We start from the raw sequence: 17196 nt of genomic DNA, 5'->3' as shown, positions 1-17196 counted from the left end.
CCCCCCTCTCCTCTTCCTTCCCTTTCCCTTCCCTTTTGGCAGGCGGGGGGCTGAGGCTCCTCTGCTGGGCTCTCCTTTTATGGTCACAGAGTCTGGGCCGGGCGAGGCTCCCTTCGGGGCTTGGCTTCCTCCTCCTCCTCCTCCTCCTCTTGAGCTCCATCCCAGCCTCCTTCTCCTTCTCCTTGGCCAGAACCAGCCCCGGCAGACGGAGCAGGGCACCCCAAGGTAAGGAGCCAGGAGCCTGGGGAAAGGAGGGCAGGCTGCCTCCGCACTGCAAAGGTAAACCGGTTTGGACCTCCAGATGATGGTCTCTCCAGGACTGTGATGTGGAGCAGCAAAGTTTGGGGAACTTTCCCTACTGGAGGAACTTTCCCCACTGAAGGGCTGTGGCTTCCTCCTCCTCCTCTTGGAGCTTTTAGGTGGGATTTCTAGTTTTGCAAGGTCCTGAGCCTCCTCTGCCCCAGGAGTGCTGTTGAGTGCCTTAGGGTTTTTGGCCACCCTAAAACGAGCCTGATCGTTTGTTTTTTTTCCAGGCAGGATGTGTTCAGAGGAGGTTTGCCATTGCCTTCCCCTGAGGCTGATTTTGGCCCATGGCTCTCCCAGAATCCTGGTCCCCAGAATCAGACACCAATGTTCAAGCCACTTGGTGTCTGTTGTTCTGTGCCTTCAAAGTCATTCCAAACTTAAGGCAACCTTATCATGGGTTTTTTCTTGGCAAGATTTTTCAGAGGGGGGTTGCTGTGTCCTTCCTCTGAGGTTGAGAGAGTGTGACTCAACCAAGGTCATCCAGTGGGGTTTCATGGTTCAGCAAGGATTCGAACCCTGGTCTCTAGAGTCTTGGTCTAACACTCAAACCACTACATCTCACACAAAAATACAAACCCCAGGATTTCTGTAGGATGGAGCCTTAGCAGGTAAAGTGGTATCAAGTTGCATTATTTCTCCAGTGCAGATGCACCCTTGGATGTAAAGATGCAAGGCATAGTTTGAGGCTGAAAACCCAGGGTGGGGTAGGGGAGAAATAGAGGGAAGTGAACACAACACACAAGCACACATGCACACACCCCTCCAGGGAAATCCCTCCAGTCTCCTCCTTTCTCTTGTAAAAGGTTTGGCAGCTGGTGAAAGTTGAGATGCAGACTGGGAGCTGTTGTAGGCTCCTAGCTCAAACAAGTGTGTGTATGTGTGTTTTCTCAGCAGTTTTCCAGATGGTTGTATCTGGGGAGCAGAAAGAACCACATACATTGTTGCAGGTAGTGAGGGAGATGTTGCATGGGCAGCATTGTTGCATTGGCACCATTGGGAAGGTGAAAGCTTTGCTTGTCTCTGGCTTCAGATCCCTTTCTTCACAGTAGAAGCCTGCGGGTGTGAACTGCTTGCAAAAATAGTCATTGGGTGCATCCCCACTTCAGAATATAACCCAGTTTGATACCACTTTAACTGCCATGACTCCATCAAAGTAGGTTATTTTTGCAGTGTGGATGCATTCTTTGACTGTAGGCCTCACTTTCCCTTCTTTTCTCCCTCTAACTTTGCAAGGGCTCCTTTTTCTTCTCTGTCTTGGCCAACAGAATAAAACACAATGTAGGCAGCGGGGAAAGAAGAATAGACAATATTGCTGAAGAAATTGCCTATTTGTGCACGTGTCAAATATTAACCTTTATGAGTAAAATAGATTTGTGGATTTTACATGTTATTGTACTTTGTTGTATGGACAACCAGGGTTCGAATCCCAGCTTGGCCATGAAACCCACTAGGTGACTTTGGGCGAGTCACATCCTCTCATCCTCAGAGGATGGCAATGACGGATTTTGGTATCCGTGGGCGGGTCTTGAATCTAAACTCCAGCAAATACTAAGGGCCTACTCTAGTAATAATAATAATACCCCATTGGATATAATGGGACTTGAGTATGTGTGGGTTTTGGTATCCACAGGGGGTCCTGGAACCAAGCCCTAGCAGATACCAAGGGCCTACTCTAGTAGTAGTAGACATAATAATGCCCATTGTATATAATGGGACTTGAGTATGCACAGATTTTGGTATCCACAGGGGTCCTGGAACCAAACCCCAGTGGATACCAAGGGCCCACTCTAGTAATAATAGTAACAATAATACTACTAATAATGCCCCATAGGACTTGAGCCTGCTTGGATTTTGGAATCTACAGGGGTCCTGGAACCAAACCCCAGCAGATACTAAGGGCCCACTGTAATAATAATAATAATAATGCCCCATTTTATATAATGGGACTTGAGCATACATGGATTTTGGTATCCACTAGGGTCCTGGACCCCAAACCCCAACAGATATCAAGGGCCCACTGTTTATATCAATTGTACAGCCTTCGCCATCCTGATACCATCCTCTCCAGCTGCACATCTGGTTGGGGAAGGCTGCTATCGCTCCAGTGCTCTGTTGGGCTGAGAGCGTGTTGCATGAATTTCTCCAAAGTTTTTGCAAGCCCATATTGTGAAAGAGTGATGCTTCCCAGGCATCTGCTTCTGTGCGTATTCTGTAGCCTGTGGCTTGCAAGGATCATGCAACCTTTTCCACTGCACAGAAATGGTGCACACGGTTTTTGTCTTCAGAATTGGTTCAGAATGGGGAACAACTGATATGCAATAGCCTAACTGGGTGTGACTCGGGACAGAGGATGGAGGCGCCTTTTAAATATTAGAATCTTACTGCTCAGCTGAGTAATTTCACTTCCCTCTGGATATTATGTTTATCTTCAGCCTTCCTTTGCAGCAGCCCAAAGTTTTGTTGGCTTGTATACCCTAAAGCTGGGCAAAAGTAGTAATTCTGGAGTGGCTTATATAAAATCTACCCACTGGCTGATGTACAGTCAGCCCTTTGGATCTACAGATTGTTTATCCATGATTTAAGCATCCATGGCTTAAAAATACAGTATTTAGAAAACATATAAATTCCAAAAAGCAAAGCTTGATATTCAGCATTTAAATACATATTTTACCATGGCGTTGTATTTAATGGGACTTGAGCATGCATGGATTTTGGTATCCACAGGGTCCTAGAACCAAACCCCAGCGGATACTAAGGGCCCAGTGTGTGTGTCTGCACATGCATATTTTGTTGGGAAGTCAGTACTGTATTTGTTATCTTTTTATTTATTAACTGTTTTGTTCTGATTTTGTTTTGTTTGTTTTGTTTTTTGAATGGGGATATATGTATATAGGTGAATGTTGTGGGTTGTAGTGTTTTGTGTTTCTATAATATGATTTATATGGTTACTAATATGTGAATATTAATATACCATTATATGATGGTTTTAGGTGAGTTTTGAACTGCAGTAAATAAATATCATAGGCGGGATACAGACGGGCAGGGGAAGACGTCTTGGAGGTGTATTCTGCTGAATACGGAGCTTCCAGACCGCCCGCCCTGGGGGCGTGGCTCAGGCGTATGGGGCTTCCACATGGGGGGCAGTGAAGACGCCTCACCTGGGGCCGTTTCTGACCCACAGTTTCCATACCGCCGCCTCGGAGGACGCCGCAAAGAGAGAGGCAGCTTCCTCACGGGCGGCCAAAAACGGGGCTTTTTTTTTTCTTTTGCCGGCTGGCGGATGCGCAGCTGCGGCGCTCAGCACCGGCGGCAGAAAGCATATGTGCACATTTAAAGCACCCAAGCCCCTTTAAACTTTTTCCCCCGCCCTGGCCAAGAACAAAGGTGGTCTCCTGCCAGCTGGTGATCAGCTGGTGTTGGCATCCTTGTCCGCTTGCACATTGCCAATGTCACCAGCATCATGGATGCCTCCTCTCCTTTGGTCCCCGTGCTCTTGCTGAATCTGCAATGCACAGCCACAGCTGCCACCGCTGTCCCCCTGCCATCCCCCATCACCTCACTTGTACATATGTAAATATTTAAAGTTTTAGCGGTTTTTTATTGTTAGGTGAAAATGGCGCAGGAATGTGTGTAGGGGTGCACTTTAAATTCCAAACTTTCCACGATTCTAGCAGCGCATGCGTACATGCAGCTCTAGGGTTAGGGTTAGGGTTAGGGTTACGAGTCTTAAAATGCGCTGCAGCTGTGCTGCAGCTTCCACACCTGCATGGCAGCTGACGGGAATTGTAGTTTCTTGTGGCACCAAAGCTCTCTGACAGAGAAGACTAAATATCTCATAAAACTACAATCCTCAGAATTCCATAGCATTGAGACATGACAGTTTAAGTGGTGTCAAACCAGATTATTTTCTGCAGTGAAAATGTAGCCTTTAGGCTTTAGTTTCACTTTTCTTCCCTGTCTCGCTTTGCAAGGTTCCTTTTTCTTAGCTTTCTTGGCCAACAGAATAAACCACAAGCGAAGCAGTGGAGCAGACGATATTGCAGAAGAAATCTTCTCCTATCTCACAAAATTACAATCCCCAGATTTCTAGAGCATTGAGCCAAGGCAGTTAAAGTGGTGTCAACCTGGATTATTTCTGCACTGCGGATGCAGCCCTGGTGTCTCCTGCATTTTGCAACCGTATACAGGGAATGTCTCCTTCCCTTGGGCAGGGATAATAATTGGTTGGGACCTGCCTAGTGGATGGTGCACTCATGCCTGCTCTACACCCATTATAAATGTTAGAGCTCTACTGTGCATTAGTTCTTAAGTGTCTTTCATTTGTGGCATATGGTAGAGATGGTTGACTTGCAGTCACGTGTGTGTTTTTTTTGATGGGCAGCAAGACCAGGTTCTGAAACCTTACAAATCTCCTTTTCATCATCTGACATTTTATTTCAAGTGTGAACTTCAGGGGATGGAAGTAGCATTGGGGAGGGAGTTTGCAAGAAGTGGCAGTGTTGACTTTTAGGGGGGGGTGAGATCAGTGGGTAGGGAAAGGAGGGATAAGATCGGCAGGGCAGCTGCAAACAGGAATCTGTTCAAAACGTGAGAAAGGGGGTTGTTCTTGGGTCAAGGAGATGGGAACAGCTGTTCCTGGTATGCAAGTGTCTTTATGGGGCAGCTGACTCCCTTGCATTTGTATTCATGTTGTGTGCTTCCATTTTTATCTAATTCTACCATCGCTTGATAATGTGGGCAGGAAGAGAAAGCTTGGGGCTGAGGTTATCTGGCCTTGTTCTTGCTTGAGGCAATATGGAGCAAGAGAATTGTGGATACCAAGAAAATGTCATAGGACTTAATTGAACCATGTGGGAATCGCTTACTTGGTCTGCATTTTTTTGCATATGGGCAGAAACTGCTGGGCTTTACTTGGAAAAAATTTGGCACGTTCCAAAACAGAGTATCTCTGGTCTGCTAAATGATATTTTAGAATCAATAGCTTCTGCAAGCCACTAATAGCTTTGATTTTCTGGTGTGTATTTACAGTATTGATGTCACCAATCCACTGTTTGATTCCTTGAAGTACTGGAGGTAAGGGCCTGGCAGACCCGTGGCACCCTTAGGTGGTAACATGGGTCAGCTTGTACACAGATATACGCAAAGTAGAATGTGTTGAGTGGTGTGTTTGGGTGGTGGAGTCTCCTTCTTTGCAGGTTTTTAAATAGGCTTGGTAGCCATTTGTTGGGTGTGCTCTGATTGTGGATTCCTACATAGCAGAATGGGGTTCAACTGCATGGCCCTTGGTGTCCCTTCAAATTCTAGGGTTCTAAACAGTCAGGTCAGGAAAGCCTTGCATAAGTGGACAAAAACATCTTAAGCCTTAGAGACCACATTAAGGCTTCTTCCAAAATTATTATTTCAATAGCGTCCACATTTCTTAGGATTTTCATTTCATTTAGGAGCTATATCTATGTGTGTTTTTAGTATCCTTGGTTATCTGGTGACACAGGATTACCTGTTGTTTCCCTTTTCTCTCTCTTAATGGTGTTAGTGCATGTTCAGTTAGAGACTCCAGAGTTAGCTTCTATTCATCATGTACGCATTCACACAGAGCCATAGTAGGATGAGCAGGAGGAGAATTCCATTCTTTCCCAGCTCAGCCTTTATTGCATTGTTTACTGAGAAGATGCTGCTGCAATCTCTCACCAAAAACCTGTGTTTCTCTGTCTTCCCACACTATCTTCCCTATGCCAGTGCTGCTAAAAAGCTTCCAGCTAGGCGGGAAAGTAGGGGCTGAGTGAGTGTAGAAAGGCTTTGTAAAAATGAGCTTCTTTGTGAGAGGCTTTGTTAACTGAGGTATGCCTCTATTGTAATCGGCCCAGCCTTAGAGCCCATTGGAAATTGGGTGCTAGGCCTAGGAAATTCATCTGACTCACTGAGAATCTGAAGACTGAGGCTCAAATGTTTATAATTACAGTATGCCCTTGCTATCTACGGGGGAGCCATTCCAGATCCCCCCGTGGATAGTAAAAAATGTGGGACCTTAAGTCCCGTTCTTCTCAATGGGAGCATGCTCTCACTCGTGCCGCCATGCTTGCACACACTCCCATTCACTAAGCCAGCACTTGCTGTCTGTGGATGGCAAGACTGCACTTGGCGCGAGCGCACTGTTTGCTTAAAATACTGCTACACAGACGCCAATTATATATGGAGAGAGAAATCCCAGAGGTGCAAGAAGGCACAAGTGACCATATTGCAAAGATATGATGGCTAATGGAGTGTACCAAGGAATTCCAAAGGAAGATCAGCATGTACTTTATAGACTATAGCAAAGCCTTTGACTGCATAGATCATGAAAAGCTATGGATGGCTCTGAAGGTCATGGGAATGCCACCACATCTGATAGTCCTGATGAGGAATCTATACTTGGGACAAGAGGCAACAGTTAGAACAGAATATGGAGAAACAGAAGGTTCCCAGGTGGCAAAGGGGTTAGGCAAGGCACCATGCTTTCACCCTACTTGCTCAAATTGTATGCAGAAAACATCATATGCACGCTTAGACCTAGAAGAAAGAGGAGTGAAGTCAGGAAGAAGGAACCTCAACAATCTAAGATATGCGGATGTTACAATATTACTAGCAGAAAACATCATGGACTTGGAACAATTACTGAAGAAAGTCAAGAAAGAAAGTGCAAAGGCAGCATTATTACTGACCGTAAAGAAAATAATGACCATGGAGGACCTACATAAATTCAGCCTAGATAATAAGAAAATAGAAATAGTTAAAAAGTTCCTGTATGTTGGATCAAACATTGATCAGAAAGGAGACTGCAATCAAGAAATAAGAAGACTGGGAATGGGAAGGGCAGCTGTGAAAGAACTACACAGGATCCTAAAGGGTAAATATATACAACTGAGCATGAAAGTTAGAATTGTACAAGCTATGGTATTCCCCATTACCATGTACAGATGTGAGAGCTGGACAGTTAAGAAAATGGATAAAAAGAAAATAAACTAATTTGAGAGGTGGTGCTGGAGGAGTGCTGAGGATACCATGGATGGTGGAAAAAGACAAACAAATGGGTCCTTGAACAGATCAAGCCTGAACTCTCCCTGGAAGTCAAGGGCCTGGTACAGACCGCCCCAAAAGGGCGGTCTGCCGGCACCTAGTTTTCTGCCGGGGGGGGGGGGGGGAAGCAGTGGACAAACCATGCGGTTTCACGCCGGCAGAAAAAGAACCCACAAAAAGCGGGTTCTTTTTGCGGTGCGATACTAATGCCACAGTGCACCAATGGTGCACTCACAGAGTCAGTATTGCACTGTGACATGCAGACGCTAAGCCTCCGTCACATCAAAATGGCGGCACCCATCTGTACAGGGCACTGCCATTTTGATGTGCAGAATACGTGCTAGGGTTGCAGGGTGTCTGTAAGCGATGCCCCAAGGCAACCCTAGCATGTCATCAAGATGTGCGTCAAAGCCCATCTGTATCGGGCCAAGATGACCAAACTGAGGCTGTCGTACTTTGGCCATATCTTGAGAAGGCATACATCATTAGAAAAGACAATAGGAAGAACCCATGCCAGACGGATGGACTCAATTAGGGAGGTCACAAGCCTGAAATCTGTAGGACCTGAGCAGAGCAGAGGAGAACAGGGCACAGGTTCACCATGAGTTGATGTCGACTCAAGAACAGCTAACAACAACAATAATAGGTATGCCCCTCATTCTCCCTACTTCTGCTTATTGTTGGGAGCAACTGGCATCAGGACTGGTTCTGGTTTCTTAAAGTCTGAGGATAATGTGGCCTTAAACTCCTCTAACTTTTTGATCAAGTTTTCTCTGCAACCTTTGTATGGAAAGGTGTGGAGTGTAGAGGTACTGATAAAATGAAAAAAAAATCCAGTCCTCGATGGGTAAGTGAAGGAGAACAGGGGACAGGGTTTTCTGACTAGGAAGGCTGAGTTTTGAATCAGGTTGAGTCCTAAAACAAGAGGTAACTGTATGCAGTCTTGGTTGACAAATGATGCTTGTCTTTCATGTTTAAGCTTCCAAGTGTATTGTGTACTTTCCCACAGCTAAAGTGGCATAGTGGTTTGAGAGTTGGTCTATGACTCTGAAGATCAGTGTTTGATTCCCAGCTTAACCATGAAACCCACTGGGTGGTCTTGGGCACATTCAGCCTCAGAGGATGGCAGTGGCAAAAGCAAACTTTGAATAAATCTTGCCAAGAAAATCCCATGATAGGGTTGCCTTAAGGTTGCCATAAATTGGAAACAACCTGAAGGCATACTCAGCAAAGCGTTAGGGGAAAGCACCATCCTTGTAACTTTTGGTTAGAACATTCCAGTGATATTAAGGTTTAACTGTTTGCATAGATCTTGTAAACTGTATGATTGACTGACTTTAATGTAGAAACATCTTTGAGACTAACTGAAAGAAAGAAATTCGCAGCATGAGCTTTTGTAGACTTCCTCAGATGCATTGTCTCCTTCAACTTGGGGGGAGGGTGTCTCATTTGCACATTGTTTTTTTAGTGCAGCTATGTGAATCATCTCACTCCCACGTTCCAGGTTTGTTGCTCACACTATGGAACTGCATTCATGTGCATTTCTGTGAATTCTGTTGCTCACACATATCATATAGAGTTGATGATACAGATGTATTTGAAGCATGTTCAAGGCTACAGAGTATTATCCCGATTTATCCTGGGTCTATTTGCCTCGGTTATTCACACAGCCAACAATACTCATCTTTTAGGAAAACTCGGGAAAATATCCAAGATCAATTATTCCGGGTTAAGTGGGTTTTTTGGATTATTTTCACTGTTTGAATAATCCCTTAATGCCCTTGTCAGCTTCATAGCTAGAATAATTGGCTGTGTGTGGATGCACAGGGGAGTGCTTGCGTGCTTGCTGGCAGTGCCTTACCTTGGCTCCTGCCTGCAAAACAGGCCAGCATCAGGGATGGGCGGTCTTTAGGGCAGTCTCTGTGTCACTTGGGCTGGGAAAGGAGGAGTGTGACTCCAGGAACGTGTCAGAGCGGCTGGCTGGGTCCAGGAGTTGCTTCCTGTCTCTTTCTATGTGTGTATCTATGTGTGTAGGGGTGTGGGGAGTGTGGAGGCGGAGCGGCGGAGAGCTGAGCAGGCAGCAATGCTGCTGCACAGGAACGCTTCTCTCTGGCCTCACTGAGAGGAAGGACAGTCAGGACAGGACCACTGCTTCATGTGCAAGAGGAGGGTGTGTGTTTGTGAGAGAGAGTGCATGCATGTGTGCATGTGTGCATTTATGTATAAGAGTGGATTGCCAGGGGTTTACCCGTGGATGTCACATGCAGGGAATCTACCAGCCTTCCTTTTGTTCTGCTTCTGGTTCCCTTGCCCAAGCTGCCAGGGCTAGCAGGGTCCTTGATGCAACCCAAAACAGAAGGTGGCAGTAGACAGAGATACAGGCTCTGTGTGCATGCATTTGAGGGGTAGGATGGAGGGAAGTGGGGGAGGGAGGGAGAAGGGTAGCCATGTAATTGCTTTGAAATGGAGAGGAATGCTGTGAAGTTGTGCCCAGTCCACACATGGTACTTGGTATGCATGCTGGGTGGGGAGGAGGGAGAGAATGAATACCAGGATTTCTCCTGTGATGTCTGTCCAGTCCTCACCTCCTTCTTTCTCCTCTCCTCTCCCTGCAAAGTAGGTCTTCTTTGGTTATTCCAAAGTGTATACAGGGTAGTCACAGGGTGATCAGACCATCTTCCTTTTCCAGGACATGTCTGACATTTCAACCATCTGTTCAGGAGGAATTCCAAAAGGTCCTCTATTTGGAGCATGAGCTGAGAAGCATGCATTTACATTTATATTTATATGAGGGTTTTGAGCTTTTATTTTGTCATGTCCTGCCTTTTTCTTGAAGGTCCTACAGTTTCTGGTGCCTTGTCCTTCTTTGCAGTTATGACATCTGGTCACCCTGGTCCAGGACGAATTCCAAAAACTCTTCCATTTGGAGCATGACTGCAAAGTATGAATTTATATTTTTATGAGTGTTTTTAGTTTTTTATTTGGTCATGTCCCACATATTTCCCGAATGCCCTACATTTTGTGGTGCCTTGTCTTCCTGTGATTAGGACAACTGTTCACCTTGATCCCAATACAATTGGGACTGCTGTTCTCGAAGATGTGTCTAACTTCAGGGTAGTCACTGAGGCATGGCTGTTATTTCAGCATCTTGAGAGCCTGAAATTGGTCTGATTTGGGGAGCTGGATTTTTAATGTTTGTTTTCCTATTCTTGGTTGTCTCTGCCCCTTTTGTTGAGTTTTTCTTCAGCACTTCTCCCTTTTGCGCAGTTGTCTGTAATCTTTTTGATTTACAGGGTGTAATCAGGGTGACCAGATGTCCTCACTGCAAAGAAGGACAAGGCACTATAAAATGTAGGACATGACCAAAGAAAAACTAAAAACATCAATATAAATATTAAATTCATGCTTCTTCATCACTCTCCAAGCTGAGGACATTTTGGAATTCTTGTTGGACAGAAGGTTGAATGTTGGAACATGTCCTGGAAAAGGAGGACATCCGGTGACCCAGCTTTTTGAGTACAAGCCCCCAGACTTTTTTGGCTCCTCTCAAACACTTGTTCTTGTCTGACACCATGTTTCTCTCTCTCTCTCACCTGCCCCCTTAGGTCCTGAAGCACCCAACTGCAAGATGGCTTCCTCGGGTGCCCCAGGAACCCGCATGACCTCCACAGTGAGCATCAACATCTCCACTCCAAGTTTCTACAGCCCCCCAGAAAAAATTTGCACCCGTAGTTGCTCCAAAGCCCAAAGTGAACCCTTTCAAAGCTGGGGGAGTAGCTCCTGAAAATGCCTCTGAGCAAGCATTGCCTCCTCCACCTCCGCCACCACCTCCTGCTCCTTCCGGGGCATGTGCCCAAATCGGGAAGGTGGGAGAGATCCCAGTATCCACAGCCATGCCCCTTCCTGAAGGTAAGTCTCTCTGTCAGGATCTTTTCACTCCCAAGGGTGTGTTCAGCTTGGAAAGATGCTGAGTGGAAAGCTCTGCATTGGGAAGAGGGGTAGTTTCAAAAGGCCACAAGATACATAGCTAGTGCTGAATATTTAGAAAACATGTTTGTAAAGTGCAGAATGATGGAAAAGAAAATTATGCATTGCATCCATCATATTAATCATAAAGAAGAGCCAGCATGACATAGTAGTTTGAGAATTGGACCCGGAGATTAGGTTTCGATTCTCGTCTCGGCTATGAAACCCACTAGGTCGCCATAAGTCAGAAACATCTTGAAGGCGCACAATACTAACAAATTAAGCATAAGCATAAGTGTTAGTCACATTCTCTCAGCTTCAGAGGATGGCAGTGGCAAACCCCCTCTGAAGAAATTTGCCATGAAAACATAAACATAAATGGAATAAGCATGAGTAGAAATGCAGAAGGAGCAGTAAGAAAATGCATGGTTAAAAGGATCACTATATTAGGGCCAATGTTAACAGAACAGAAGTCAGAATGAATGTATGAGTATGTTTGTAGAAGTGTGTAATAATAAAGGTTTGAGTAAGATGACAATTTAGAAAATGTTGAAAGGGCAGATAAGTGAGAAAGGCCGGAAGAGATAATAAAGAAAGAAGAGGAGGTAAAGTATAGAAGGTTTAAGGAATGAATATAGATGTTTGGTGGGTATTGGAAAAAAGAGGGATTTTTGAATGGTGATGTGTCAGTATTGGCATCTAATGTGTAAGTGGTGATTTTGATATGCATTGTGTGTTTTGTATGTGGTTTGATAGGTTCGATATGCTTAATAAACTTCTAAAAAAACGGAAATGTAGCTAGTTGATTAACAGGGTGTGGGTGTGTATATGTTGGACTGAGTCAATATGGAGGACTAGAATAATCTCTCCTTAGGTGTGGCTGTCAGAATAGTCTCATGAAGTGAAAGTAGAAAATAATCTTTGGGATGGGCAGGTTAATGCCTAACTTTCCATGCTGTACAGCTGAACCTTCTGGGATGCCATATGGCTCAGAGAAGCAACACTTCTAGATCTGTGTGGGGAGCCGTTGGCTTTCATAAAATAGCTGTCCTGGTGGAGAGGAAGGTTTTTAGTACAGTTGGCCCTCTGCCTGCACAGATATTTTTTTTTATCCACTGATTCAACCATCCATGGGTTGAAAATATTACAAAACGATATTAATTCCAAAAAGCAAACTTTGATTTTGCTATTTTATATAAGGGACACCATTTCACTCTGCCATTATGATTAATGGGACTTGATCATCCATGGGTTTTGGTATCCACAGGGGCTCCTGGATACCAAGGGCCTACAATATTAGCCAGGAACTTACAAGGGGACTTGGAGCCAGCCAACACTGTTTCATAGCCTAAAGACACACAGACCCTCAGGTGAAAGGGAAGAAGTACCATTAGGAATGAAGTACCCTTATTGTCTTTCTGAAAAATAGGGATGGTTGGAAGGTCTAGAAATCCATGACCACTTTTGCATTATTTCCTTCTCTGTTCGTCATGTGCAAACAGCTCCTCATCTTTTTGGGTATCCACTTCACACATCCCTGTCTTTCTCCCTCTCTACTTGTTTTTCTTCCTCTCAGTTTTAGGGTTCTTCCTGTTCTGTGCCAGTGCTTGGTGGTCTCTCCACTTTTGTTTTTGAATTGCTTGTAATCAGACAGTGTTCTTCATTCCTCGGTTCACACTGTCCTCCTAGAAATGAAGTGCTCATATTTTTGTTCCTCAGTGGAGTTGGCAGCTGCTCAAGGATATGTCCTTGACTTCATAGCGGTGCTGCCATTATGTTACAGTTATTCTTTCCCAAGATATAAAGAGGAAATGTGCATAGGCTTTCCTCTGGTCTGAGATAAAAGTCAAGAAAATGCATGCTTGGATGAAAGCTGTGTTCTCCTTCCATCCAATTGTGTGTAAAACGTTTTGGGGTTCTGAAGAAATGTGTATACCCAGATCCAACTTTACATTAGACTCATCTAGATACAGACTGGGATGTTGTCGACTTATAGTGGGAATGAACTGGAGAATAATTGGATAGTTTGATGTGCAATTCTGTGTGAAGCAAAGTATGTTTATTTGAAACCTGAATTTTATTTGAAATTTATTTGAAATGTCTCAGTTCTTTTATGAATCCAGAAAGGCACTGAAATGGGGCTTCTCCATTATGAAAAGTAAATGTCCCTCCTTTGGTCACCAGCATGTGAATTTAGCATGTGAATGAGCCAGTGTGGTATAGTTGTTTGAGTGTTGAGCAAGGACTCTGGAGACCAGGGTTTGAATCCAAGCTCAGCTCTGTAAACCCATTGAGTGACCTTGGGCAAGTCACACTCTCTCAGACTCAGAGGATTATAATGGCAAACCCCCTCTGAAGAAACTTCCCCAGAAAACTCCATGATAGCTTTACCTTAGGGTCACCATAAGTTGGAAACGATTTGAAGGCACACAACAACAACAACAATAACATGTGAAATTTACCAACTGTGACTAAGAGTTCAGATTTGATCTCTTCTGTTTCAAGTCTTATATGAACTATAAGGGGCTCCGCATTGCTTCTTTGCATATGCCCAGTAGTTAGTGTGGATGTGCCCCTTATGTTTCAGTAGAGGCTTCCTTATCCATATCTAGCTGTCACCATACTAGTAGGCATACAAGGTCAATACCAGGTCATTGCAAGGCACCTTCCAAGCCAGGCCTTTTGCATCCTTTACAAGCATCCCATGGACTTGTTCTCTCACCTGCAGGACATTTTTCTAGGCCTGGTCTTTAGTGTGGAGCAATAAGCATTTAGATTCTTGTTGGGGTGGCACAGAAAGACCAGGCTTGGAATAATCAGCCTGGCCACAATGCTGTGATTCCAAATGATAGTGCATTGGCATGGGTGAGGAGGGCTTTACTTCATTATCTTGGACATGGAGAATATGTAGAATTTAGAAATATAGCTGTGTTAGTCTGGAAAACCATATGTAAAGGGATCTTGTAGCACCTTTGAGACTAACTGAAAGAAGGTGGTAGCATGAGCTTTCATAGACTTAAGCATAAGAAGTAGGCTTAAGTCTACAAAAGCTCATGCTATCATCTTCTTTCAGTTAGTCTCAAAGGTGCTACATCTCTTGGCATGGAGAGTACTGTATGTGCATGTGATACATCTATTATTGCCTCTTGCATTTCATGGCCTGTTGACTCCACTGCTTATAAAATATTTTTCTTCTGTTGACATGCTGCCCATTTGTTTTAACCCACTTAGAAGGCTGTAGTCTCCAAGGTGCTGCACCTTATTATAGCAGACTAATAATAGCTCCCCCCCTTGAGATTTCTGTTTGTCTGTGTCTGAGCTGGAGAGCTTGGGCAACTTCTGTTTCCTCTTTTGTGCAAAGAGTGTTGTGGAGGTAGGCTTTTACTGTGACGGAGATATAATATTCTTAATGGCACATTGCACATGGCATTTGAACTACAGATCCACATTGAGAGCAAGAGGGGATCCTGGAAAATGGATCAGTAAAACAAAAAGACTGTATCAGTATCTCCTGATGTGATCTTCAACATCATTATTGCTTCAGGCCATGGAAATTAAACTAGCATTAGTGTACCTTCAGGAGCCAGTGTGACATAGTGGCTTGAACATTTCACTACAACTCCAGAGACCAGAATTCGAGTCCTGCTTGGTCATGAAACCCACTGGGCAAACCTCCTGTGAACAAATCTTGCCAAGAAACCCCCCTGATAGATTTGCCTTAGGGTCGCCGTAAGTCAGAAACGACTGGAAGGCACACGACAAACACAAACAGTGTCTCTTCAGCAGATCTGTGCAATATCCCATGCTGTGGACTAGCAGTTATGGGTAGTGATGTATTTAATAGCATGAAATTGAAGTCCAAGGGCTTAGTTGGGTGTCCCAGTCCCTGTATTGTTCTGCCTTGTTAAGCACAAGCACTGTACCCAGGTTTGCTCAGTGTCCTTTATTATTATTATTATTATTATTATTATTATTATTATTATTATTATTTCAAGGATATATATCCTGCCTTTCTCCCACAGTGGGGTTCATTGCGGTGTCCCCTAATGATGGTTGGAAAGCTTTTCCTTTTATAGACTGAACGAGACAGCAAAATAAATAAATAAATAAATAAAATACTGCATTACAGGAGTGGGTTTCATAAAGCCAGACATGTGTGCACCATGCATTTTATAAATGTGGATGATATGTGGGTTTTGCTGAGAAACACACAGCTAAGTGAACTGAAATCAGTGTTTCCATTTTGTATTTGAGCAGAAGACAAACTTTTAAATATCTAGTTCCTTATTTGCGTGTCATAAATTTTGACTGTTCCTTCTTCCTGTTTTTGAATATGTGGCAATGCTAACTGCACCCCTTTCAAACAGAGCAGGCAGGCACATGTGCAGGTTGACTGTAAGAACAGAGGTGCCTTGTGAGGAAAATGTCTTCTGCAACTGACCATCAAAGGCCCCTAGGAAGGCAGGAGAGGCCAGAAAGGAAAGCCACTGGTGCTTTTGCAAAGGGAATGACCCAGCAAAGAGAAAGAGTTGTTCATTTATATGGTTGGTTCCCTGCCTGGCATCCCTGGCTCACTCCTGTAAGCCCTAACTAGGCTTCTCTTAGGGCACAATGCAGGACAAGCTACAAGGAAGCTGTCTGTGAATCTCAGAGCTTGGTAGAGGCTTACTTGGACAAAAGTAAAGAGAGGTCAGACTAGTTAAACCAGGTTTAAATGCTCTAGTCTAAAGGCATCATCTAAAGATCATGGCTGATCTTCGAAGTTAAGAATGGTTTGCTCTGGTTGGCACTTGGATGGGAGTTGTTGTGTACCTTCAATTTGTTCCTGACTTACGTCAACCCTATGAAGGGGATTTTCTTGGCAAGATTTGTTCAGAGGGGGCTTGCCTTCCTCTGAGACTGTGACTTGCCCAAAGTCATCCAGTGAGCTTTCATGGCCGAGCAGGGAAGCTAAGCAGGGTCAGCTCTGGTTAGTACCTGGATGGGAGACTACCAATCAAAACCGGGTGCTGTAGGATGGAACTAGCAAAACTACCTCTAAGAAAACCTTATGAAACTCACAGGATTGCCATAAACTGACAGGCAACCCGAAGGCACACAATACACACACTTTGGTCTTCCAGATTGGGCTGAAGTTCACCCCTTCCCTCATCATTAGCCATACTATTTAGGTCTGATGGGAACTGCAGGCCAAGACATTTGGAGAACCCAAGGTCCCCTTATCCCTTATTTAAAGTCTCAAGATCTTCTTGGCATCAAAAATGTCTAGTTGGCATCAAGAATATAGAGTCTTCAGAAGTGTGGGTTGGACTGTATGCTCAGAATCCATACTGTTTGGTCCTCCTGGGATTGTGCCAGTTCAAAATGTGGATGAGGAATTAGTTAGTTGAGTGCCTGCGCACTTAAACTCTTTCACATGCACAAAAAGTATGTTTTTGGCTTGAGGGGAAAGAGCTCAGTCCAACCGTCTCCCTGATGTGCATACATCCTAAGAGGAAAGGCAGAGAACAACCCTTAGACAGAGTGAGGCAAATATTTCAAGCAGGAGAATGCTGGTGCGTGGGTGGGTGGGTGGGGACCATGCTCACAGCTGTTCCCCCTGAGCTCTCCTCACCATTGAGTCCCCTCATTTGGAAGCAACACCGCTTAAACTTGCACAAAGCAACTTAAGTACATTTCCCAGCACCCCTTAAACTTGCCTGCTGCTGTGAGATACAGCGAAGGATGCTGCCCTGTTGCCACTGTTGAGAAGAAGATGCAATTGGCACTCCAGGCAGCTTCTGTACTTGGAATACAGGGTGATGGGAGGAGGGTTGCCATCTCCTCCTTTATCTTGTGCAGCAAAGTGTTTTGGGGCAGTTCTGAGCTGAT

The 17196-nt window shown here is 44.6% G+C and overlaps 1 protein-coding gene across 1 annotated transcript in view; it reads left to right on the top strand.

The window, feature by feature from the left end:
* The first annotated feature begins 13 nt into the window (after positions 1 to 13).
* ZYX (zyxin) overlaps positions 14 to 17196 on the top strand; it is a 40216-nt gene continuing 23033 nt past the window's right edge. The window contains 3 exon segments of the mRNA XM_042453761.1: positions 14 to 225; positions 10965 to 11071; positions 11073 to 11268. Coding sequence (XP_042309695.1) covers positions 10988 to 11071; positions 11073 to 11268 — 280 coding nt within the window. The 5' untranslated portion in view covers positions 14 to 225; positions 10965 to 10987.

The sequence above is a fragment of the Sceloporus undulatus genome, chromosome 2, assembly GCF_019175285.1.
Source record: "Sceloporus undulatus isolate JIND9_A2432 ecotype Alabama chromosome 2, SceUnd_v1.1, whole genome shotgun sequence".
In the NCBI taxonomy this organism is placed as follows: domain Eukaryota; kingdom Metazoa; phylum Chordata; class Lepidosauria; order Squamata; family Phrynosomatidae; genus Sceloporus; species Sceloporus undulatus.
This window is presented reverse-complemented; position numbering and strand designations above follow the sequence as displayed.